Source organism: Coturnix japonica, unplaced genomic scaffold (assembly GCF_054131305.1).
Source record: "Coturnix japonica strain WE unplaced genomic scaffold, WE-NBRP24 Scf046, whole genome shotgun sequence".
Taxonomy (NCBI): Eukaryota; Metazoa; Chordata; class Aves; order Galliformes; family Phasianidae; genus Coturnix; species Coturnix japonica.
In genome coordinates, this window is record NW_028188949.1 from 195,533 (window position 1) to 221,464 (window position 25,932).

At 46.1% G+C, this 25,932-nt stretch overlaps 2 protein-coding genes across 2 annotated transcripts in view; one reads left to right on the plus strand and one right to left on the minus strand.

Moving 5' to 3' along the window:
- The window catches only part of LOC146752310 (cytosolic carboxypeptidase 4-like), a 268,713-nt gene that overhangs the window by 185,200 nt on the left and 57,581 nt on the right, over positions 1-25,932 (plus strand). The gene's annotated exons all lie outside the window — the stretch shown is intronic.
- LOC146752314 (kinesin-like protein KIF20B) overlaps positions 1-25,932 on the minus strand; it is a 73,032-nt gene that overhangs the window by 45,237 nt on the left and 1,863 nt on the right. The window contains exons 3-4 of the mRNA XM_085531932.1: positions 25,451-25,531; positions 24,593-24,719 (exon numbers count right to left, since the gene is read on the minus strand). Coding sequence (XP_085388058.1) covers positions 24,593-24,719; positions 25,451-25,531 — 208 coding nt within the window. The remainder of the gene's footprint in view (positions 1-24,592; positions 24,720-25,450; positions 25,532-25,932) is intronic.

Genomic DNA, 25,932 nt, shown 5'->3' on the forward strand with positions numbered 1-25,932 from the left:
CCAGCTTCCTGTCAACTGGTATGACCCTAGATTTATTAGATGCCATTGAAATGCGAGCCCAGAGCATGCTAAAGTGTCATCAGTGCAAGAACGTAGATGTGCCATAGCTTTGCAATGCCTTGAAATCCAGACTATGCCACAGATGGAGCAGAGAGGAAGATCTGCCTCTTCTGTTCTGAGCTCATCCTTTTGATAAGCTGAATATCACTACGTACTCCATGGGGTCAGGTGCAAAAGACACACTGGGTGCCCTAAGCACGTGGCTGAGGTGGTATTTAGGATGGCCAAGAATACCTCCCTTCTGGCCCTCAGCTGATGCTCCAGAAGGAGGTGTCTATCTCATAGATTTTCCGTCACAGTTTACAAGCACTAGCACAAAACTAGGATCACCCAAGGCACCTTGGGCATCACTGAGAGACTGTGTACGAGCAGTGCAGTCGCTGTGGAATAAAAACCAAGGATTCAGATGAGGGACTCACACACAGACACCTCACTGTGCACATCTGAACTCAGCTAGGTGAACTTGTAGCTCCTGTGGTTCTTTGAAAAACTGATCCCAATTCAGCTCCAGGGTTTCCATCTGAGGATGAGATGCCTAACGCTAGAATAAGGATGGGATGGTCTGTTGATAACAGGACAAATGGAAATGGATTTAAATTAAAAAGGGGAGACATAGGTTAGATGTGAGGAACCTATATTTTTACACAGCAACACTGGAAAATATTCCCCTTAGAGGCTGAGCATGATGATGGATGGGATCCTGGTTTTACTCTGGGTTTACCCTCACGTCAGTCCATGTTTCTACTCATACTTTTGTCTAGGTGAACTCTCACTTTACTCAAGGTTTTACTCACAATTTACCATCAGGGTGTGTGATCGGGAGATGGGCTGGTGGAGTGACTTGCTGGCATCACCGAGGGAAGGCTGCCAGGCAGATACCCCCAGAAAAGTGGTTGACTCCCTGCCCTGTCACAGTCGGACAGACATGACTGAGAAGGAGGGTTGGAAGAGAGTCCCAACTCAACATCACAGGAGCCCCCCCATGCCTGCCTAGCCCTCAACCCCTGATCCATCTAAGCAACAGGTTTGACACTCTGAAATCTGAAGGAGATAAGAATAGGGAGGCAATGGAGGATCTGCCTAGGAGGGAACCTAATGCAAGGCAGTCACTACCAAGCCTTGTAACTTCCTCTGCCATGAAAGAAAGAAGGGTGGCCGTGGTGGGTGACTCCCTTCTCAGAGGAATAGAGGGCCCCATTTGCAGACTGGACCCGAGCCGTCAGGAAGTCTGCTGCCTTCTTGGTTTCAGGTCAGGGACATAATGAGGAAACTCCCCATGCTGGTTAGGTCCACTGATTTTTTTCCACTACTCATAGTTTAGGTGGGCAGTGATGAAATTTCTTAGAGAAGCCTACAAACTATGAAAAGAGATTTCAGGAATTTAGGCCATTTAGTTCACAGAGTGGAAGATCAAGTGATTTTTTGTTCTATACCTTCAGGGGCAGTGAGGGACACGGAGCAGGCCTGGAAAGCAAAGCAATGAACAATTGTCTCAGAGGTTGGTACTGAGCCAGAAACTTTGGGTTCTTTGATCACAGGGCAGTTTACTTGGCCCATGGTCTGTTATCCATGAATGGAACCCAACTGTCTCAAAGGGGGAAACAAATCCTAGCACAGAAGGTAGCGGGGCTTATCGAAAGAGCTTTAAACTAGCTACGATGGGGGAGGGGACAAAACAGAGCTTACCAGAGATGAGCCTAGGGGAATGCTGCTTGAGTTGGGAGAGAGGCAGATGCCTCAGCTGAAGTGCGTCTACACCAACACAAGGAGCTTGGTCAAAAAGCAGGAGGAGCTGGAAGCAACTGTGCATCTGACAAACCATAACCTAGTTGCTATTACTGACCCATGGTGGGACCACTGCCATGACTGGAGTGCTGTGATGGATGGTTACAAGCTCTTCAGAAGGGATAGATGAGGAAGGAAGGGTGGTGGTGTGGCCCTTTATATTAAATAGAGTTTTGATGTTGAAGAACGTGGGCTTCAGAACCATCGAGATGAGTGCATATTTGTAAGGATCAGGGGAAAGACCTGTAGGTGTGACATCTTGCTAAAAGTCTCTTATAGACTGCCTAATCAAGGTGAATTGATGGGTGAGGCATTCTATGAGCAGCTTACTGAAGTCACACGATCGCCAGCATTCATTCTCTTGGGAGACTTCAACTTCCCTGATATATGCTGGGAATATAATAAAGAGCAGAGGAATCAGTCCAAGAGGTTTCTAGATTGTATGGAAGTCAGCTTCCTTAGGCAGCTGGTATGAAGACCTACCAGGGGTGGTTCCTTGCTAGACCTGCTCTTCACTAACAGTGAAGGACTGGTAGGAGTTGAGAAGGTTGGGGACTGTCTTGGGCAGAGTGGCCATGAAATGGTAGAATTCTCTATTCTTGGAGATGTCAGAAGGGTGACTAGCAAAACTACTATCCTGAACTTCTAGAGGGCGGACTTTGACCTGTTCAGGACACTTGTAGCACAGGTCCCTTGGGAGTCGCTCCTTATGGGTAAAGGGGTCCAGGAAGCCTGGACACTCCTCAAGATGGAAATCTTAAAGGCACGAGATCAGGCTGTCCCTGAATGCCATAAGGTGAGCCATAGTAGGAGAAGACCAGTGCAGATGAACTGGGAACAATTGTTGAGACTCAGGAAGAAAAAGAGAATCTACGCCCTCTGGAAGAAGGGGCTGGGTACTTGGGGAGATTACAAGGAAGTTGCTAAGGTATGAAGGGAGGAAGTTAGGAAGGCACATTACTTCCCTGTCCCTTAATCCATGCCCAGAGCTTCTCAGCCATGTCACTGCCAACTGTAAGCTCCATGCAGAGTTCAAGTGGGACACAGAGGGCACAGCCTTCTGCTGGGTGGATGCAAGTGTTGGTGGAACCAGATGGGACAAAGCCCTCCCACCATGCCCTCCTGGGAAAATGGCCACCCCAAGAATGGCAGTCTGCCTCCTCCATGACCCCATCTGAAATGCTCCTGCACTGATTGATTAAAGGGCTTTAAACCAGGTCCGAAGTGGGAAGGGAGGGGAATTGGATGTGACAGAGAAGGGCTGAGGGATGTTGTTGCTCTTGAAGATTGCAGGGAAAGCCTCTGAGTTGTTCCATAGGATTGTGTGAGGATTCCTCAGAGAAAGTCTTGTTGCCAATACCCCGTCCTAAATCTTATTGTGAACCCTCTGGGGGTAACCCCAACCTGCTGCTGCCCTAAAGTGCCTGTAGACCAGTGCAGGTAGCATGGGAAATAAACGGGACAAATCAAGAGAAAACCACAGAGCATTTCCTTTCATGAAGGCTGCTGCTTCTGAGCAAGGCCCTGAACATCAGTACCACGGTTCTTATTCTGCAATAAGAACCCTAACACCCCGCTTCAAATCCACGAGCCTTTCATTCTTTTTCTAAAGGTGTCCTTGGTTCTCATGCTGTTTATCCTGCTCCGCAGCTGCTGCTCTGTAAAGTGCTTATCTTGATCCATGGCTGCTGCTCTGTAAAATTCTTCTTGTATTACAACAGAATGGCAGTTCCCTGGGGTCTCCAGCACACCCCCAGTCAGCTGGCAAATGCCACTGAGGACTTTAAGGAAAGACATGCCCTGGGTAGTGACAATGTTCACTGGACAACTGTGAGCCCCACAATGGGTCTGGTACCTGTGTGCCATCTTCTGAACACCAGTAGCACAGTATAGATGCAAGGCCCAGCCAGGCAAAATCAAAACATGCTTCTGGAAGGGGATGCATTCTGAAGAGTCGTTACACTAATGAGAGGACCACAAACATTCACTCAGCTAACTCCAAATCTCTGTGCCTTTGCAGGCCTAGGGTCTTGTTTGGTTCACAGAGACATGGTGGGTTGATTCTCAGCTCTGTACTGTAGCAAATGGGGTACAGATTCTGCATGACGGATGGGCAAGGAAGAAGAGGAAAGGCTGCTGCCATCCGTGAGAGGGCACTGAGCTCTGCCTGGGGATGGCAGAGGAGCCAGCTGAGAATTGATGGGAAGGGCTCAGAGAGGAGAGCGGCAGATTCTGTTCCTTGCTTCCTGATCAGGAAGAACAAGAAGAGGGGATAGGCAGGAATCTGAGTTACAGCTGGGATGGAATTGTTTTCTTCAGACTGTCTGCTGTGGTGCAGTGTTTTGGTTCTAGGAGAAAACCATTGATAACACTCTGATGTTTACAGCTGCTGCTAAGCAGTGTTGTACAGAGCCAAGGCCATGGTCAGTGGAGGGCACATGGAGCTGGGAGGGAACAGAGTGAGGACAGCTGACTGATAGTGGCCAAAGGGACGTTCTCTATCAGCTGACAGCAAGCAGAAATTGTATTGAAAGGGGTGGGAGTTCATCTCAGTCTCTTCACTACCCAGGGCCCAGCTGAGCATCAGTCTGGTGGTGCTGAGCAAGTGCTTGTGCATCAGTTGTTACATACGATTCCATATCAACGGATATATAGTGATAACTATTACTCCTCTTCTTTTATCTCTCTTAGTAAACTGCTTTGTTACATCCCAAAAGTTGTATTTTTTTTCCCAGTTCTCATCCCCATCCCACTGGGAATTGGGCAGTGCACAAAGCACTGTGTGCTGCTGAGCCACATGTTGGGTTCAACAACCACCATCATTTAGGTGCCTGATGTGAGGCTCCAAGGGTTGAGATAACGGCACATCTGTCCTGAGCGAGATAACTCAGGGCTTTGTGGGAGCTGGAGAAGTGCAGGCCATGGTGCTGATGTGTGTGGATGTGCTCCCTATGTGTGGAGCTTGTTGAGTCTTCTCATGAAGCTTCACTGCACAGCTCCTTACTTGGTGCTTGGATGCTGCATTAGGGTATTTATTTTGCTATGCTGTTTGACCTCAGTTTGTACCACGATAAAATTGGCAGCTGACAAAGTGAAGTTTTGTGCACATTCAGCTCTGCGGTCATCTTTGGGTTTTGGAAGTAACATTGTTGATATGATTAGGAATTACACAATTTACATTGTCGCCTCTGTGAGTCCGGGGGTGTACTGGATATTGTGTTGAGGGACATGATTTAGTGGGAGCTATAGGTAATAGGTGAACGGTTGGACTGGATGATCTTTTAGGCCTTTTCCAACCTTGGTGATTCTGTGAATCTATGATTGAGGTTAAACAATTATTCAGGAATATCACTGAGAGATCTGCCCCAAGGTGAGAAGGCTCTGCATGGCAGAGGGTGTGGGACAGTCTGGGCAGCTGCCTGGAGCGGTGGGCACCTCCAGGGCTTTGGAACTTCATCTCTGAGCAACTGCAGGATCCTGAGAAACTGGTAGAATATTGGGGGCAGGTCTGCTGTGGCACTGGTAACCCCCAAGAGGCACAAATGACTGCAGTGTGCCAGATCCAGAGAGCTGGATCTGCTGACAGTGCTGCAGCGTCTGCAGCTCCTGGCACAGACCTTGCAGCAGCTCCAAGGTTTTGCTACACGTCCTGCAGTTTCTCCAAGCTCTGGGACAGATCCCGCTGTCACTCCATCCCTCATAATGAGCTCTGCAGTTACTCGTGCTACAGGTCCTGTAGCTGTTCCAAGTATGGTAATAAGAAAATGCAACAAATGTCACCCAAGGGAGGTGCACTGTGCCAGGAGGTTCAGCCCTGTGGTCACTCCAACCCCTCCAATGAGCCCAGTGGCTGCTCCAACATAGTCACAGGTCCTGTGGTGATTCCAGCTCTGGCAATGAACTCTGAATGAACAATGAACTTCAACTCCTGCAACAGCCCGACAGCCACTTCAGCTCCTACAGTGAACCCTGTGGCTGTTAAAACCCCTGCAACTAGTCCTGGACTTGCAAACAGATATGCATATGTGTTAGTATCTGTGCATATATGATTGCAACTGCATATGTTGTATATGTGTGAAAATATACTAAATATATATGTATAAATACATTTGTCATAATTATTATCCTTTTCTTTTTCTCTTTGTCTCAAGCCATAAATCTTAAACCACAGCACTGCCCTGAGACGCTTACAGATCTCCTTGGGACTATTCAATCTGATCTGGTCACACACTGAAGAGCACCAGAAGATCTCGAGGTTTTCTCAGGGAGCAGCTCCTGAGGTATATTCCTTGCAGTAGCTTTGGAAGAGGCCTCCCTCCAGTTCTCTGGTCCTGCTCTAAAGGGGCCCTCTTGTTATGGCAGTGCCAGCAAGGAGACCAGCTCTGACACAGCCGTTCGTATTGCTGGCTACTGACTGCAGCCCTGGATTGCTGCTGAAGAGACAACGGGACTGTTGCAAGACACACAAGACCTTCAGTCCAGAACAAATGAGAGGACTTGAGGGCACTGTGTCAGTGTAAAGCAAGCAGTAATGAAAAGAGCACATTGTGCTGCTGCCTGCGACTGTACCTCCACCAGACCCAGACAAAGTAGGAAGAGAGAAGAGATAAACAAAAGTCTATTTTGAAAGCCTTTTAGGAATCTTTTAAACTATTCAGGGAATCTGGTTCCATGTTTACACAATCTCTTGGAGTGAGAAAACAGAAAGTAGGTGGGAAAGCAGTGAAATAAATTTTTATTTATATGTTCAATAACATTTTTATTGCGGGTTACTATATCACACACAATCAAACAATCAAAGATGCATAAAACATAAAGAACCATCACTGGGAATCCTATGAGGAAGTTGTGCATTTTATGGAAGCTGGAATAGTGCTCATTGCAACACCTTCCTGAGAGCGTGCATGATCTGCCTGTTCCTCATGCTGTAGATAATAGGGTTCAGCGTTGGAGGAACCACTGCATACAGAAGTGCCACTGTCAGATCCAGGAGTGGGGAGGAAATGGAGGGGGGCTTCAGGTAGGCAAAAAAGGCAGTGATGAGAAACAGGGAGACCACGGCCAGGTGAGGGAGGCACGTGGAGAAGGCTTTGTGCCGTCCCTGCTCAGAGGGCATCCTCAGCACAGCAAGGAAGATCTGCACGTAGGACACAACGATGAAAACAAAGCAGCCAAAGACTAAACTGGCACCAAAAAAGAGAAACACAACTTCCCTGAGGTAGGATGCTGAGCAGGAGAGCTTGAGGATCTGGGGGATTTCACAGAAAAACTGGTTCACAACATTGCCTTGGCAGAGAGGCAGTGAAAACGTACTAGCAGTCTGCATCAGGGAACAGAGAACACCAGCACCCCAGGCAGCTGCTGCCATGGTGGCACAAGCTCTGCTGTCCATCAAGGTCCCGTAGCGCAGGGGCTTGCAGATGGCAACGTAGCGGTCATAGGACATGATGGTGAGAAGGAAATACTCTGCTGACATGAAGAAGATAAAGAAAAAGAGCTGTGCAGCACATCCTGTGTAGGAGATGGCCCTGGTGTCCCAGAGGGCGTTGGCCATGGCTTTGGGGAGAGTGGTGGAGATACAGCCCAGGTCGAGGAGGGCCAGGTTGAGGAGGAAGAAGTACATGGGGGTGTGCAGGCGGCGGTCGCAGGCTACGGCTGTGCTGATGAGGCCGTTGCCCAGGAGGGCAGCCAGGTAGATGCCCAGGAAGAGCCAGAAGTGCAGGAGCTGCAGCTGCCGCGTGTCTGCCAACGGCAGCAGGAGGAACTCGCTGATGGAGCTGCTGTTGGACATCTGCTGTTTTGCTTGGAGTCCTGTTCAGAGAGCAGAAGATAATGACAAGTCCAGATCATTCTCAGAGACACTACTCCTACTATAATATGAAATGTTTTCATTCTTCTACAACAGTGTATATTTAGCACCATTACTTGCAATTAATTTCATGTTGTTCAGCATTCCTTAAGCAGAAGCAGTGTTTGGAGCTCTAACTATTCCTCTTACTTTCTTACCTTATCCCGTCTCCCTGGATGTATTCATCTGTTTCCTGTCTCATATCTTTACTCCAACTGCTCTTAGTGCCCCAAAAGCAGCCTCTGTGCCATTCAATTTCAGTTAGAAAAAGCTGCCTGTTCGCAGCTAAAGTGAATTATTCATGCCTACAGAAAATGGTGATAATTAAAATTGGTTCCATCCTTCAAAACAGGGGAGACTGGAAACACATCACGTGTGACTGTTCACAAAACAAGCAACTGACTGATGAAAAATTCTCAGAAGTGTGACTGCCACTTTCTGCCTCCAATTATTTTTGCCTCAGAACAAGAAATGGAAACCCCCTGCCTTGGCTCTCCTCTTCCAAGGGCCCTAGAAAACAGAGTTGTTCAATAGAGCTGCGATCCCCCTGCCCCAGGCAGCAGCACAAGCCCTGCTGGGGGCTCCTTCCCCCCACCCGTCTCCCCGCAGCGCCCTGGGCAGCTCCCCGGGCAGGCTGAGTGCTGAGCCTGGCAGGCGGCAGAGTCCCATACCCGGCACACAGCCCCTGGGGCACAGCAGGGACCCTGCTCTGCAGGACAGCCCTGGGCACCCGCCTGCAGCCCCGGCTGCACAGCCTGCAGCCGTGCTGGGACACGCAGCCCTCAGGGCTGTGCTCTGACACTGCAGTATGGAAGCCCTCAGCTGGAGCAGAAGGCTTTTAACAAAGTAAAGAAACATACAGTGCCTGGAGCCAGATCTGCTATGGGATGTCCCAGATTGTTAACCCTCTATGAAAAGCAGCTCACGGTCTGCAGTGAGACTTACCGTGTCATGGTCTGTGAGCAATGCTCCTGCAGAGAGCTCACAGCCCGCTCACACCACACACATCCTGGAAGCTCTCTCCCCTTTCTCTTCTCTTCTTCTGCCACCTGCAGGCTGTGCTGTGCACAAGAGCTGCTCCTGGGTACAGCTATCTTTCTGCAGCTCTGCCCTCATTTATGAGCTCCCTGTGTCCCAGGAGCCTGTCCCAGCTCAGCAACAGATGATGTCATTTTTATCCTTTCCTCTCATTTCCCCTGACATGTCCCTGGGTCCTCATGGCCAATAGCTACTAAAAGACAACAGCATCATGACTGTGAGTTTAAATTCGCTCAATTAACCACCACATGACCAGTGGTCAGTGACTGGAGACATATGGGGAGTGCTCCCAGTTATTTTTTGATGAAACAATAAGGGCACCCAGACAAGGAAGGCGAGGTTTGGACTTTCCCTGTGCAGGACAGTGATCCAGCTGAGGTAGTGCAGGAGTCTCATCCGTTGACAGAAATTCTGGAGCTGAAATGGGATTCAGCTCCCTACACACCCACAGGAGCTGGGATTCCTCTGGTTCAGTTCAGAAGTGCACAAGGAGTTGCCTGCATGTGAGCTCCTGCTCTGAGGCCTCGGTCCTTCAGCAGGGAGGCAGCTGCTCACACACAGACACTGGGTGATGCCCAAGGTGCCTGGGCTGCTCCTGATGTGTGCCAGTGCTTGTAAACCGTGTGGGAAATCCCTGAGATAGACACCTCCTTCCTGAGCATCAGCTGAGGGCCAGAGAGGGGATAGCACCGGCTGTCCGGTGAATTCACTCACAGCTACAAGAGCAGCACAGGGCCTTCAGCAAAGCCATGACCATGGTGTGTCCGTGCTGCTACGTCACCTCCAAGACCCACGATCGGTCTAATGTTTGTGTGCCACCTTCTGCACACTGATACCATAGATGAGCTATCCAGTCAGGCAATGTCCAGTGATGCTTTTCAATTAGGATATTTACTTCTGTGCTTTTGCACTAATGCAAACACCAACACACAAGAAGCTAGAAATCTTGGTAGAGCTGCTGGCCTGAGCTCCTGTTTAGACCATGGGGACACAGTTGAATGGCTTCCACAACTGCACTGTAGCACAAGGGGGATACCGAGTCTTTAGGATGGATGGGTGAGGAGATAAAGAAGGGTGAATGCCCTCTGTGAGAGTGCACTGAGCTCTGCCTGGGGATGGAAGAGCAGACAGGTCAGAGCTAATGGAAATGGCAAACAGAGGAGACCATCAGTGTCTTTTCCTGTCTTCCTGATCAGGGAGAGTAAATGGAAGGTGCCCTCTGCAGACAGATGGGAATCTGATGTTGTCTGTCCCTTGTCCCATTTGGGGGCCTTTGTCACTCCATTATCTGCGGCAGGGACAGCACAGCAGGGCATGTGGCATCCAGCAGATCCCTGGAGAGCACAGATGGAAGCTTCTTGACCAAGCAGTGGAGGAACCAAAGAGGAGAGGTGCTCTGCTGGATCTCATACTCTCCGGCATGGAAGGACTTGTGGGAACTGTGAAGGTCAAAGGGGCATCAGGCCATGTGCAAGATGCAAATGTATCTCTTTTTATTTATTTATTTATTTTGAGGCTGTAAGCTTAATAGTTGATCATAAATGTCAATAAAACTGAAACAAATAATTGAAGACAAAGATGGAAATCAATGAAAATGTGTTAACCCTTCTCAACATGAGAAATTCTCATGAGTCTTGTTCCATTTTAAGTTGTATATATGAATCTTTGAGGTGATTTGATGTCTTTTTTTTTCTTTTACTGAAACTACAATGTTTTCCAGAACTGTGTTCGCTGGACACAAATGCCTTCAGGTTCAGAGACACAGACAGCGGTGCCAGTGCCAATGCCCTATGACTATAGCCCGGTGCCTGGCGCTACTCTTCCCTGCTGCCTATTTGATGTGCCTCATTCTCCAAGTTTTTTCAGCTCTCCTAAAGAAATGGCCATGGTTAAGGGCATGTTTTCAGCAGGCCATTTGGGCACACACTACTCCCACTGCCCTCCAGATTTCTCCATCCCTTGCTCTTTGTTCAGTCAGATACCTCCCAATTATCTGTCTGATTTCTGACTATCAGGGGGATTACTGGAATTTGTTCCATCTCCCCAAAGTCTGATGGAATGTGTTGTCAACTCCTTCACTGTGATTTGATCTATCCCTTCCTATCTATTCTTTTTCTTTTTCTTCTTATACTTTTTCTCAATCACTGTCTCTTTTTTATTAAGGCACGAAGTCTGAAAGATGTTCATTAATGTCAGTAAAAGTGAAAAACAGAGTTGGAGACAAAGATAGAAATCAATGAGAATGTGTTAACCCATCTCAATGTGTGAAATACTCACAAGTCCTGATCAATTTTAAGTTGATACCTCTCAACTACCTGGCTGATCTATCCCAGGAAGATTACTGGAATTTGCTCCATCTCCCAGAGTCTGATGGCCTCTGTTGTCAACTACTTCACTGTGATTCAATCTATCCTATCCTATCTCAGTCTAAATCATTTCTTTTAAAAGTATTCCATATGAAAGACAAACTTCAATAGATGCAGCTTGAACACGGCATGCAGTTGATCACTGTGTTTTACTGTTCATTCAATTGCATCACCTTTCCTTCCATTTGCTGGCCAGATAAAAAAGAGAAATATTTCCTTTTCCATGTGCAGCTGGTTCTCTGAGGAAAGCCAGTGGGAGTTGGTGCAAAGCAGTTTTAACACTGAGCGGATGAATGCAGAGGAGAAGAGTGATGTGAAGAAAAGTGATGCAAGTCCCATAGGTCCAATGTGAGCAGAAATTGGGTGGGGAGGTTGAGAAGGACCTTTGTCAACACAGTAACAGTACAGAACTCATTGGGACATCCTGGATTGGTATCAGTTGCACAGTGCTGCTTTAAACCCAGATATAAATAAAGAGAAAATAAATTTATAATGGTTTCTCTCTCTTTAATCTCTCTCCAGATATCCCTCCTTTTTGCTGAACAAGTTCTGATAACCTGAAGAAGATAACAAGATGGCATAAGGCACAGGAGATTCTTTAGGTTATAATGGTCCCAGGGTGCATTTGATGCTGAGTTCATCAGCCTCCAGTGCAGAGAGAAGTTTGCACAAAGTGCTCAACAAGACAAAGTCAGAAGTAACAGTGAAGTTTCTTGGAGTATTAATGGGCCCAGTGAGGAACATTACCAAGCAAGCTTCCCAAGGGACTTGTTAGAGAAGATAACTGGAAGCCATGACTACAGGCAGGCAAAGGCACTGGCATGCTAAGAAACCTCTCCTTTGCCTTACAAAGCAGACAGGTCAAGCCCTGATTGCAAGACCAGTGGTAGAGAGGTCCTGTATCTCATGTTGGCTCAGGGCATTTCCTGGGGCAATGGGTTGGAGGTCTGTATGATGTTAAATGAAAGACACGGGGACAGAAGATCCCAGGCTCTACATGTGGTGCAAGGACGCTGTGAGGTTCATGTCCCATATGAGACCTATGTTTCATTGCAGGATGTGAGAAGGGATGTGAGAAGGGCCCAGCATGAACAAGCAGTCAATCCCTGTGAAACTCTGAACTTCAGATCTCTCAGTTCCAGTGCCCTCCTTTGCACATTCTCCCAGAGTTTGAAGTCCTTTATGTTCTGCGGTGCCCAGAAGTGCACCTAGTGCTGCTAGTGAGGCAGTAGCAATGCAGAGGAGAGGGATGATCCTTTCCCTCACCCAGCTGGCAATAAGTTGCTTCATGCACTCCAGGGGACTGTTGTCTTTCCTGGCTGCCTTGGCACACTGCTGACTCACATTCAGTGTGATGCTGACCAGCACCCCAATCCTTTCCAGTCAGAATCCTCTCCAGTGTCCCATATCCAGTCAGTGTGTATGTCCCGGGTTGCCCCTACCCAGGTGCACAATCAGGCACTTGTTCTTGTTATACTTTATGCACTTGGTGCTTAGTACCAATTGGTACCCACTTCTCTGACTTGTCCACATCTCTCTGCAAGTCTTCTCCACCCTCAGTGGAGGCAACAGCACCTCCTCATCTGGTCTTATCAGCAAACTTGCTCAGAACGTCTTCTAGTCCTGCATGCAAGTCATCTGCATAAACATGAAAGGAAAGTGGCCCCCAAATGGAACCCTGGGGACCCCGACAGTGACCATCTACCAGCCTGATGGAACCCACTGACTATAATCCTTCGGGACTGACCTACTGGCCAACTGCTCACCCACCACATTGTGTTTCTGTCTAGCCATATGCAGAACATTCTGTCCAGAAGGTTGTTGTGAGAAACAGTATCAAAATTTCCACTGAAATCCTCAAGGATTACATCAACTGGCTTCCCTTGGTCAACTAAACGGATAACTGTGTCACAGAATGAGCTTAAATTTAACAGGACCTTCGCCTCACAAACTTGGGTTGGCTGCAACCAATGACAGAATTGTCCTTCAGCTGTTTTTCCATAACTCCCACCATCATTTTCTCCATAATTTTACCAGGCTCTGGACTGACAGGTCCATAATTGCCCATGTCATCTTTCTTGCTCTTCCTTACAACGAGACAACATTTGCCAGCTTCCTGTCAGCTGGTATGACCCTAGACTTCTTTAGATGCAATTGAAATGAGAGCCCAGAGCATACTAAGGTGTCATCATTGAAATAAAGTAGATGTGCCATAGCTTTGCAATGCCTTGAACTCCAGAGTATGCCACAAATAGAGCAGAGGGGAAGATTTGCCTCTTCTGTAGTGAACTCATTCATTTGGTAAGCAGAATAACACTACCTGATACACGGAGACTGTGTCTCCACTATTCTCTGCTCAGCTCACAGGGCAGCGGTGCAGGGTGTTGCTCTCATGTCAGTGCAGGTAAACTCACTTTAGTTTTTTTCCTCTGTAAATGCTTCCTCTGTTTCTATGCTCAGATACACTTCCACATTCCCTCAAGTACACTTTCATACATAATTAACAATTACACTTTCTTATACCATCAAAACAGTTTGTCAAACAGTACAGTTCTTCAGTTCACATAAACTCCCTTAATACAGTCTGTATTCTTCAGTTATAAACACTGTGCCACAGAACCAGCACTGATTGAACCACCTCCCTCACACACTTCCTCGCAAGCAGTACATAGTATTACATAAATGGGTTGACACTCATTGGTCAGGTGGAATGTACACCTCTCCTCAGGACAATCTTACTAATCTACAGAGTACAAACTCCCGTCTTCTTACATAGAAGCAGAAAGTACATATGAGTGGACAGACAACACAGTCTTTCACTTTGTCCGTGTCTGGCCATTTCCCTCACAGGAGGAAGGAAACATGGATCGGGACTCGGCACTCACCCTGCAGCTGTTCTGTGTCTCACTCACACCACAGTCACTCTGACATTTAGATCAAAAACCATGGTTTATTCATACTACACAATGCTGACAACGTTTTCTAGCTGGAATCTTAATAACACTCATACTCTGGTCGACCAGTTGCAAACGTTAATGTTTTTCCCAGAGTCGGCTTGACACACGGTACCAAACACTTAAAGCAGATGATAATATTGAACATACAACCTATAAGCCCCATGATTACACCTTGGAGAACCCAGGCTACCATTTGACAGGCTATCCACTATATCCCATACCTGTAGGAGAGACCAACCTAGGCCCCTCCTATTGTCAACTACCTGGGAGAGAGTATTTGTTCTTGTTTCCATTCATATGACATACAGTTCCCTTTCATAGGAACTCACCCAAAGAGTCTTCCTACCCCAGCTGGCAACCAAAGCCATGAGCTCACCTCCCTGGGAGCAGCACGTATGGCTGTAAACTGTGTAGGATGTCTCCTCAAGACATATGGGCTCCACTTACCATACACATACCTGGTCCACATATGGGTGGTCCTTGTCTGTCCCTGCAGTGATCAGGTGAGGAAGGGAGTCCTTCAGAGAAATCTCAGGGTGCGCCAAAAGTGTCTCCCTCTCAGCTGGTCCTGCAGCGAACAGAGCTGGTCCCACCTGGGCCGCCAAATTGACCACAGGAATTGAACTCTATAACCTCTATAACTGATACAGTCTCCCATGACATACTTATACCAAAGTTGAGGAAGTATGGGATAGGTGAGTGGACAGTGAAGTGGGTCGAGAATTGGCTGACTGGCAGAGTGCAGAGGGTTGTCGTTGGCGGTGCAGTGTCTGGCTGCAGGGCTGTAACTAGCGGCGTCCCCCAGGGGTCTGTGCTGGGTCCGGTCTTGTTCAACATCTTCATCAACAACCACCCTCAGCAAGTTTGCTGAAGACACGAAGCTGGGAGGATTGGCTGACACACCTGAAGGCTGTGATGCCATTCAGCGAGACCTGGACAGGCTGGAGAGCTGGGCAGTAAGAAACCAGATGAGGTTTAACAAAAGCAAGTGTAGAGTCTTGCACCTGGGTAGAAATATTTGCATGCACTGGTATAGGCTGGGGGATGAGCTGCTGGAGAGGAGCTCTGCTGAGAGGGACCTGGGCGTCCTGGTGGACGACAGATTGACCATGAGCCAGCAGTGTGCCCTTGTAGCCAAAAAAGCCAATGGCATCCTGGGGTGCATTAAAAAGAGCGTGTCCAGCAGGTCGAGGGAGGTGATCCTCCCCCTCTACTCTGCTCTGGTGAGGCTTCATCTGGAATATTGTGTCCAGTTCTGGGCTCCCCAGTACAAATAGGACAGGGATCTCTTGGAAAGAGTCCAGTGGAGGGCCACAAAGATGGTGAAGGGCCTGGAGCATCTCCCCTATGAGGAGAGACTTAGGGAACTGGGTCTGTTTAGCCTTGAGAAAAGAAGGCTGAGAGGGGACCTGATCCAGGTCTATAAATATTTGAGGTGTGGGGGGCAAAGTGGTGAGGCCAGACTCTTTTCAGCAATGTGTGGAGATGGGACAAGGGGAAACAGACAGAAACTGGACCATAGGAAATTCTGCACTAATGTGTGCAATAACTTCTTTACGGTGAGAGTGACAGAGCACTGGAACAGGCTGCCCAAGGTGGTTGTGGAATCTCCTTCTCTGGAGATATTCAAGACCCGCCTGGATGCCGAGCTGTGCGACGTGGTGTAGGGAACCTGCTTTGGCGGGGGAGCTGGACTCAGTGTTCTCTGGAGGTCCCTTCCCACCCCTACAATTCTGTGATTCTGTGAATATCATGGGGTGGTTTGGATGGGGAAAGACTACCCCTTTGAATGACCTTTTGTCAGGGCATGTCCTGGGATTCCTAGGATCCTCAAAATGCAGCATTGCTTCTGTCACTGAAAAATGGGGCCCTGTGTGGGACGGAGAGAGGGTCCATGAGTCCCTGGCCCACCTGACTGAGTATTTCCATGGTCTTAGCAAAGACATACTTACAACTTGAGAATGACAGTTAGCTGCGTTCATGGTGGCATGGCCACTGCTGATGGCCTTGAACTGTCTGAACATAACTGAAGAGGCTCAGGCTGATGCAAATCAGCTATTGAATGACAGTGTTGAAAAACTGGAAAGACAGGTGGCAGTTTTGATGGGGAAAAAACCTAATTCAATCATTCTCCTATGGAAGATCAGTAACATCTCTCTGGAGGACCATGGGGGCCCTGTACAAGGGAATCTGTATAAAATGGACTCTGTAAATGAAGGCACTAAAAGGTCAGATTTTGAGGTTCCATTTGGACTAGATCTATTTGAGATCTGACTGATTGTAACCCAAAAATGAAAAAAAATAAATGCAGGATAGGCTGGTGGGAGTGCCCTGACCAGTGTCCAACCCCACAAACCCTGCTGCCCATAATACAGCAGCTGAACTGATGGATATAGTACAGTGGTTTAGACAGAAACCAAGAGAGCATGCCAGCATAGCTGCTCTGGTTATGGGACATGGAGGCAGAAAGTGCTATGGTGAATGGACTGGAAATTTCAAAACTGACATCCATTACTACTCACCCTGCCCTCAGGCAAAGACTTTATGCTCTTGTCTGGAGGGCTTATCACAATAAAGATTGGCGGATTTGCTGCGTAGACCGGTCAGAACTCAGATCTGCGCTGTGCTTCCTGCGGCACCAAACGCCCAACAGTGGCAGTTCCGTGTATTGGCCAGCAGGTGGCAGCAGAGACCACGGAAAGAACGTCTGCGGGACAGACCCTGGGGATCCGTTCTCTTTTGATTATAGGGGAAGAACACAAAGATGGAAGAGGAGGGAAGGGGGAAAAAAAAGAAAAAAAGAAAAAACCAAACCACAGCAAACAAATAAAAACTTCTCCAAACGTAGCAAACCTGAATGTCTGTCAATAAATAAATGAGTAATTGAATTGATGTCCCTTTCCCCCCCCCCCCCCCCCCCCCCCCAACTTCTGAGATGAAAAAAAAACACTTCTTTTAGAAGAAAACAGAGTAGTAACAACTTCTGTACCTACATTCACCACTCTGAGATCCTGTCTGGGTCACCCAAGGCTTGTAAATAACCACTGGGTCGGTTCTGATGTCGAGTGATTTGTTGTCAGTTCTCTCATGGTTCTCCGGTCAGTTCTCCGGTGCCAGGATCTGCCACAGGGCATTCTGACCACGGGCATCATGTTTCTACGCTGCCGCCTGCATTTAACAGGCAATGGGACTGCCCAGCATGTGCAAGGCAGCACCTCTTTCACACCACCAGAATGTTTAAGGCTGTTGGGATTGCTGTTAGCGTCCCATTAACACTGAGGCTAGAGATACCCTTAGGATTGACATTACTATTAGCATTACTTTGATGGTGCCCTATCTGGGTCATTTTCAGGGATGTCTGGAGTAAGGCACAGTGTCAGGAAAAAAAGAACAGACTCTGTTACTTTATAAAAGTGATAATAGAGAGAGTTCATTGGAAAAAATACAACTCTTAAATAATGCAAAGCATGCTTCTGATTGGACGCAGGTATCATCTGGGCTCTGATTAATATTACTTTTAAGGTAAAGATTATTGTTACCTTAATGACTGTTTTTTGGATTATGATCAGGGTTAAGGTTCCTTTTGCTACAAACTTCTAGCATCATTTTTGTTGTTACATTTGGAGTTAGGGACGATTTTAGAATCAGGGTAAGCGTTAGGATTAGAGTTACATTGCGGGTTAATGCTGTTATCTTTACAGCTCCTGTGAGGGTTGGGGTCTGGGTCAGGTGTTTAAAAAATGAAATGAGAAAAGAATAAAAAAAAATATATTGAAAGCTTCAGATTTCCTTAATCTTTGTGGGAATCATATAATGTGCAACTCAGATCTACCTCTTCGTGCAGTGACTGCCTGTAAATTTGCTAGAGCCTAATATAATATGGCCTTGTGCTTTCCGCTAACTCACCTTCATTTCATTTTCATTAAATTTCCTTGGTAGTCAGATTTTGGTGTGTGGATATTTTAAAACAATCTAACTGACATTAGCAAAAAATTAAAAATAAAATTAAAAAAAAAAAAGCACAACAGCATCGTATCAATTTTTATAGATAAGATAAAGAAGAGCAGTTTTCCTTAGTTTTCTGTACCTCTTTAATTTCTTACTCTCTCCCCTTGTGTGAGAAACTCTCAAAGTCAAAGATTTCTAGTTAGGCAAAGATGGCAGCGATAGCAGCAGTGCTTATTCATTATTGCAATACTGCGCGCACATCCCCTATTGGCAAGGGAGAAATTGCACACCAGTCAGTGACATTAATTCTGTTCTATGCCCTAAACCCAATGCAGGTGATGCTCTCATGGCTCTCATTGGTTGAGCATCACAGGCTCACAGACTCCTCAAGACTGTTGCTAGGATTCATTTCCACATAAGGTCAATTACCAACCTCTTGTTTTTAGGTCTGCCTTGTACTTTTCTTTGGAGAGAGAAGGGCAATGTTTCCAAAAGTCAGTACATTCATTCTGTCCTGTGCTGGGCTCTACCCACCCTCTGTATTTATCTTGTGCTTGTCTCAATTCTACCCATGTCAGAATGCCCCCAGTCTGAACTTAACTCTGTTCAGCAACTTTCTTGGTGGAAAAACTACTTATACAGCTGTTTTACAAGAGGGTTATACATTCAGTTAGGGCCTACACTATGGACTGAAAATACTGGAAACTTCCACTGCAAAAACACAATCTACCTCTCCCATCTGTGCAGCCTTGCAGACCCAGAGCATGCCAGGTTATTTCTGCTTTCATAGCATTTGCATGCTGTAGGGTGAGCACAAGGTTCTGCTGCTTGATTCTTCTGCAAGAGCTGCCTACCGGCAAATGGTTGCAGGGATGGAGGATGTGACAGAAAGCATTTGTCTCCACAAGAGCATAGTTACATTCAGTGCAGAGTGTGAGAGTCAGGTTGGTGTGGAAAAGCACTGACACGCTGGGGATGATGCAGTGCTCACATGTCTAACACTCACAGACATTACTGTCAGAAGGATGGTGCTGTGTTGTGCTTCTACCTTTGGCAGCCCCTGGAGAAATGCTGTGGCACACAGAACACCTTTGTATTGCACTGACTGCTGCCATGCAGCATGGATTTAACACACCAAATCCAGAGGAGCATGACTGCATCTAACTTCCCTGAGAAAAACTACTGTAGCTGAAGAGATGAGGAGGCAGCTGCTCATCTGCAGAACAAGCAGTACTGCCAGACATTGGGCCAGGTGAGCACCTCCTGCTGCAGTGTGATGATGACAGGGCTGGAGATGATCTGCAAAGCCAGCTTAAAAGTGGGAGACATGAGTCAACATGGCAGGAGGACAGAGGTGTTAGGGAGCAGCCAAGGCATCAAAGAGTATCAAAAGGCTTTGAAAAGTATCACAAAGCAACAGCCAGGAAGACTGGGATTATCATGAGCAGCAACCTGGATGCTAGAGATTATTTGCTCCCATACAAAATGGTAGAGATCTTGCTGCAGACATCCCAAAGCCAGGCAAAATGGGAACCCAGAGCTCTGCCTGCACGAACCCCACAGCCATAGCGTTGCAAGCTGAGCTGCCTTGCTGTTTGTTGCATTCATCCCAATCCCTGTGAATGAAGACTCGGAATGCAGTCAAGGCGATGATTGAGCATGAGAGTGACTTTATTCAATAAAAGACAGGAGGGCTTGAGAGGTCAAGGGTGAAGATGGGACTCCTCTTGTCAAGATGAGAGTGGCTCACAGCTGGTGCTGCTGCCTGGTGCCTGGGACTGGCAGCCTGACTCTAAGTCCCCATCTAAGATGCTCAGCTTCACCTCACTGATGCTGACCTGCTCCTGCATGGTGGTGCTGCTGTTGGGGCACTCGGGCTGTGCTTGGGATGGGCAGCACTGCAAAGGCGCTGGGTCACAATCCAGGCAGGTGACTGTGGTGTCTGGCAGGCTCAGGTCAGCATCTTCAGCAGAGCCAGGAGATATGAGAGCATGAACGTGGATGAGCCCCTTGTGTCCATCACTGTTACCATGTGGAAGGCTGTCATCCGAATTGCAGCGATTCGTGCTTAATAAGAACTCTCCATTGATGGAAACACACTGCACATCACTACTTGGTTTGGATCTTTGGGGTTGACAAGGGCTCGAATCACCTAGGAAGGCATAGAAACACAAGGGTTAGTGTCAAACGTTTGCAAGTTGAATCATGAAAGAGGTTGTTGATACTTGGTATTAGAGTGGCGGCAGGAAGAAGCAAATAGGCTTCAAGCAACAGAGCCACTGTCTTGAAAGTGATCCTCATGCAGGTCCAGCTCTTGTGTTGTTTCACTGTAATCTGCTTCTTTGGGTCTACCTAGTGGGCAGCAGCACTCGAGCTGTTACTGATATCACTGAAAAGAACTGGAGACAATTGTTCTATTCCTAAGAGCTTCAAGGTGCCTAGAAGCACAAATAGAAACTAGCTGTATTTCATCACTTCACCAAAAGGAAGGTGAACACCTGAGCTGTGAAGAGCAGTTACAGAACCTTTGCATAAGATCACACCAGACATACTTTGTTCTAACAACAGTTATGGCACATAGTCCATTTCCTTCAATATTCCCAAAATGAAATGATGTGGAGCATTACAGGGAAAGAAACACTGCACACAGACACTATGACCCTGATTAGACTCAAGCAGCAGACTTAAAACAAGTCAGAGTTTTAGATTCCAGGATATTTCAGGACCTATCATGTGTGAAATTCAGTTACACAACAGTGCCTAGGTGCCTGCGTTTCAAGCAACTTTCAGATCACAGCCATGTAAAATAAAAACAAATTCAGTGCAGAAATAGCAATCCTGTACCTTAATACTCATGAGATTATCCATTTTTTACAGCACTCTGACTAAGTTCTAAAACTTGCTCATCCCAGTTCACTTCAACAAGTTCCACCAGTTCAAGCAACGCAGTTCTGAGATCCTATGTATGTTATGCAGATAGAATTGAACAGTGCAGAAATAATCTCTGACAGCCTTAAGAGCTCCGTTCTGCTTACAAACTCTCAGTCCAAAATTATTCGCAGTTTTAAGGCAATGAACACCTGAAGCAGTTGGATCATCTGCCATTTGCTGCATTCTGCTTCTTGGCATCATGATTAGCACAAAGGGTTTTCTGCTGTCCTGCAGAGATGGACGAAGTCCTGCTTACAAATGGACAAAGTTCCAGTGTACAGCAGAGTTTGTACCAGACTAAAAAGCCACGTCATTCAATTCATTTGCTCAGGTTGTTATGCACTCAGAAAGGAAACAGAACTAACTGTTGAATTCTGAAGGTAATCTGTGGGGTCCTGTAGAGAGTGTTTTTTACAGCTAGTTAGCTGAGAAGGGTCGTAAACGCGGTGCGGTTAATCAAGCAGCCATAACACCTGCAAGGACAGTGAGAACATCAGGATGCCCTGGGATGGTGAGAAACTAGCCATGGTTCTGGGAACTCAGCAAGGGAGTAGCTTTCAGTTGATAACAACAAGCTGTTAAGATACTCGGGGATAGTATGTAATTGGGAACCAATGATGAGCTCCACTTTTGCAATATGTATGAGCTAATTATCCGTATTATAAAGGTACATGCAGCCAAGGAATAAATGAGATTCGCTGATCATATGTCAATGACAGGTGTGGTCGTCTGCTTTTCTCCCGCCGTTCTGCAACATACATACATCAAATGAGATGAGATGAAAGGTCTTTTCTCATGGTATATTGATAAACAGGGTGAAGATACTGCTAAACAAGTTTCTTCCCAGCAGGGAAGAAATGAGGATTTTGGAGCGCCTCTAGATAAGGTAGCCGGAGCCATAGAGAAGGCTGGAGTACCAGAGAACATGAGGGAAATAATGCTAAAACATTGTGCACTTCAGAATTGTAATGCTACAGTTCGTGGCATTCTAAGTACTTTGAGGAGTAACTGGACAATAGAGGAGGCGTTACACAGATTATCAAGCGTTCCCACAGGGGCTCAGGCTTTCATAGTTGAGGCTATTAAAGAGCTAGGGGCAGGATTAAAGGCACAGGCTGAGGCTTCTCAGAATCAAGTGTCAGCAGCTCTTGCACCCTTACAAGCATCTGCGGTAACCAGTGCAGGCCCAAGCACCTCTGTTAAATGTTTCCGGTGCGGCGTTAAGGGACATTTGCGACGGAATTGCCAAGCTGTCGGTGTGTGGTGCCAGAACTGCCGCTCGGACAACCACAACACCGTCACTTGCCGTCGCCGGTCGGGAAACCTCCAGCCCAGCGCGAGAAAGAACAGCGGCCGCGCTCCGACACAACCAGCCGTTCCCAGCCAGCGGCCGCCTGCCGCCCCCCCCACGTCGCTCGCCGCGTTGTCGGCCTCTACGGCCCCCCCGCCCTTCAGTCCGCCTACGTCGCTCGTCGCGCCCCCGCCCTCTGCTCCGCCCACGTGGTTCTCTGCGCCTCGCCGTGCCGCCCCCCCTCGTCGTGCGCGGCTGCGTCTGTGCAGCCCGCGTGTAACGTGGTTAAAGACACGGACGGACCGAAACCAGGGGATCGTTGTGACCCCAGTCCAGTAGATCCAGAAAGAGAATCGGACGCATTTCCTCCTGATGATACTTTGAAGGGAGCAGGAACGACAAATTTCCCTACAGCGTACTGTTATGTCTTAGAGCAAGGCAGAAAAGAAACAATATTAAGGGGTGATGCTGACACGTTGCAAACCTTTCCTAATCAGGTCCCCCATTTGGAATCCCTGCCTTGTGAGGCAGTGAAGAAGCTAAGGGAGTCAGTGAGAACATACGGAGTTCAGTCAGCCTTTACATACAATCTTTTGGTTGCAAACAGTGACAGTTACTCTATGACCCTTCACGATTGGAAAACTGTGTTAAGGATGATCCTCTCTCCTACGCAATACACCGTGTTTGTGACTGAATACCAGCTACATAATTTGACTGATACCTCTTTGCCTCAAACTGGGACAAATCCATGTGGCACAGCACCTCTTCAACTGTGACAGACAAATGTCACTCGCATTCCTGAATTTGGCTGTCTAAAATATGCACATGTAACAATAGATACTCATTTTTCTTACGTATTTGCCACAGCACATACAGGTGAACACAGTCATGACACCCGTAAACACTGGTTATCTGCTTATGCTGCTATGGGAATCCCACATACTACAAAAACAGATAATGGGCCTGCATATACCTCTAAGGCCACTCAAACTTTCCTCCAAGAAGGGTGTGTTAAACATACTACAGCCATTGCTCATTCTCCCACTGAACAAGCTATCACTGAGCACATTTATCAAACACTGAAATCCATTCTTATTATTATTAAATAAAAGGGGGAATATGGGAGACACGCTACAAGAAATATTATGCAAGGTTTTGCTTGTTTTGCTTGTGCTGAATTTTTTGAAAATATTATGTAAGGTTTTGCTTGTTTTGTTTGTGCTGAATTTTTTGAATCGTGTTCATAGAGATACAGCTTTTGTGGATCGTCATTTTGAGGCTTCCCCAGTGCTAAAGGAACAGCCTATGGTTAATGTTTGGAATATGGCCATAGGACTTTGGGACTGTTCCCTACCACTGACAACTTGTGGTCGTGAATATGCTCGTATTTCCACAGGGACTGGCCCTATGTGGGATCCAGCATGATATCTTCGGTCTCATCTGAAGGCAGAAAATAGCATCCAGCATTCATAGTAATTGTAATTGTGTGTTTCTTACTTAGTGATATTGCTTTGTAACTTGCTGTGTTATAGATAATATTAGTAATAGTTTGACATAGTGTGTGATTTTCTGTTTTACCAATGCAGTCTCAAGATTTAGAGTTTAAATTCAGTCTGACTCCAGTCTGTTTGGACTCCTTAGTAGTTTATTTTAAGCCAAGACTACAGTATAATCGCTTACCGAAGAAGCAGGTATTTCCAGAGGGCCAGAAACGACAGTGGAATACAGCTTCCTTTTGCATCGTTTTGGCTTGGTCTCTCCTTCTTCGAGACTTTCAGGTTCGTTTGATTTAGGAGAACTTACTGCTGACATCAGCTTCTTGGCTAGAAGAAATTTGTTTTGATACATAAACCAATCAACTTACTGGTTTTGTGAGTCTTTAAATCAATGAATGCAAAAAAAGCTTCGTAACAAACTTGGTTTATAAGTGACACGTAAAATTTAAGTGAAAATACTCAGAAATTGTATTTGTTCATCGAGGCTCTTTATTGCTTCTATAGCTGAAACAGTTTATAGGTTCAGGTACGGCAGATTAAAGCACGCATTAAAATGGAGTATGAAAGCCAATCATGGCTCAGAAGACACTGGAAGTCAGAAACTTCAGCAGGAGTTAAACAACAGGCCTAACTTTCGTGCTGACAGAAGCACAAGACAGAACCAACTTTCTCTGTATACTTGTAGGTTTTCACAAATGTAATAATGAATCTCTGAAGAGACGAATAAATGCATTTACTTCATAAATCAAAGGACAAGACAACTTAACATGGCAGACAAGTTCTCTAAGAACACATACATTAATAGCCTACAGCAGAAACAAGCCATTCTACAATGTCTAGAAAACATGGAATAAAACTTATTCTACACCAACCTTTAGAGTGTATAATAGAAGGAGAGCTTTGAATAAAATCTCCAACTTTTTGCAGTGTTTCATCCTTCTTTTTAGTCAGTCTTGAAGCATGTACTCGCTTTCTCAGGAAGTAGTCTTTTCCGGATTTCTGTTCAACAGAGATGTGAACATGTGAAACAAGAGCATTGTTTAAACTTCATTTTAGTTCAACGTTATTTGAAGTTGACATTTTGAGCTTTACTACTGACACCTCTGTTCATTCTGCTGATGATACCACAACGGCAAGTAATGTAGACAATTTTATACCCTTTAGGGAGTTGTCAAAATCTCAGCTATTTCAAGGCATACGTTTCTTAAAGTTTCTTAATAAGGCAGTAGTTTCTTTAAAAGTAGCTCCCAAGCTGTGGAGTTGTTTCTTACATAAGCTGTTCTAATTACATAAAACAAACAAACATACAAAACAGAAGACAACAGATGGGAAAAATCTACTACTCATACTCTGACCATGCCAAGGATACTGCTATCACATGTGAACATCTGTTTTTAATAACTGCCATGCATATTAATGATATGAACCTTAGTTTAATACAAGGGCTTCACTTACAAAAGCACACGATAATACACTAAAGCTTCTCTTCCCAACTATTCAGTGTGCAATATCCTTCCCTCCAAATCATTACACAGTACAGCCATTACTCGCTCTGGGGACAGACTGACTTGCCCTTTGGTTAGCTTATGGAATTTAATAGGAAAAAAATTACATAAGCATGTAAGATTCCCATTCAGGTATACACATAAGGATAAGACACTGCTTCTTTCGTGTGACCACACAATTACAGGAAGTCCCAAGCTAGCTTCAAAACTAGAACAAAAACCAACCATTTTCTCGTCACTTGCAGAGGGTGAATTAAAAGCCATGACAGATTTTGAATTTTTCGTGTTCTCACTTTTCACAAAATCCTGGGAAAAAAAGACAAGTTTCAGCCATGATTCTTTTGGAAAGAACAACTGATGTCACAAAAGTGAACACTTTAAACACTTTTGCTAATAGTAGGGAAGTATCTGCTAGTGGTAACTATTCCACTGTAAATCAAATAATAAATAAGCATTCAATTATAAAAACAGGACATTAAAATATCAGTATTAGACATCTCATGATGTCTAAAAAGCTGATTTATGTCTACAGGTTTCAAAGAAAATACACAATGAAGTTAAGAGAAATTCCCTTCTCTTAAACCATTATCACTGAGCTTGGCTATTAGTTTTGTTCATTAAAGCAGTTCATTGATTAAATTCTTCAACTACTTTACTGAGGTAGAAATAGCATTTTTTTAATGCTTGAATGAGAATGGTAAAAAGGC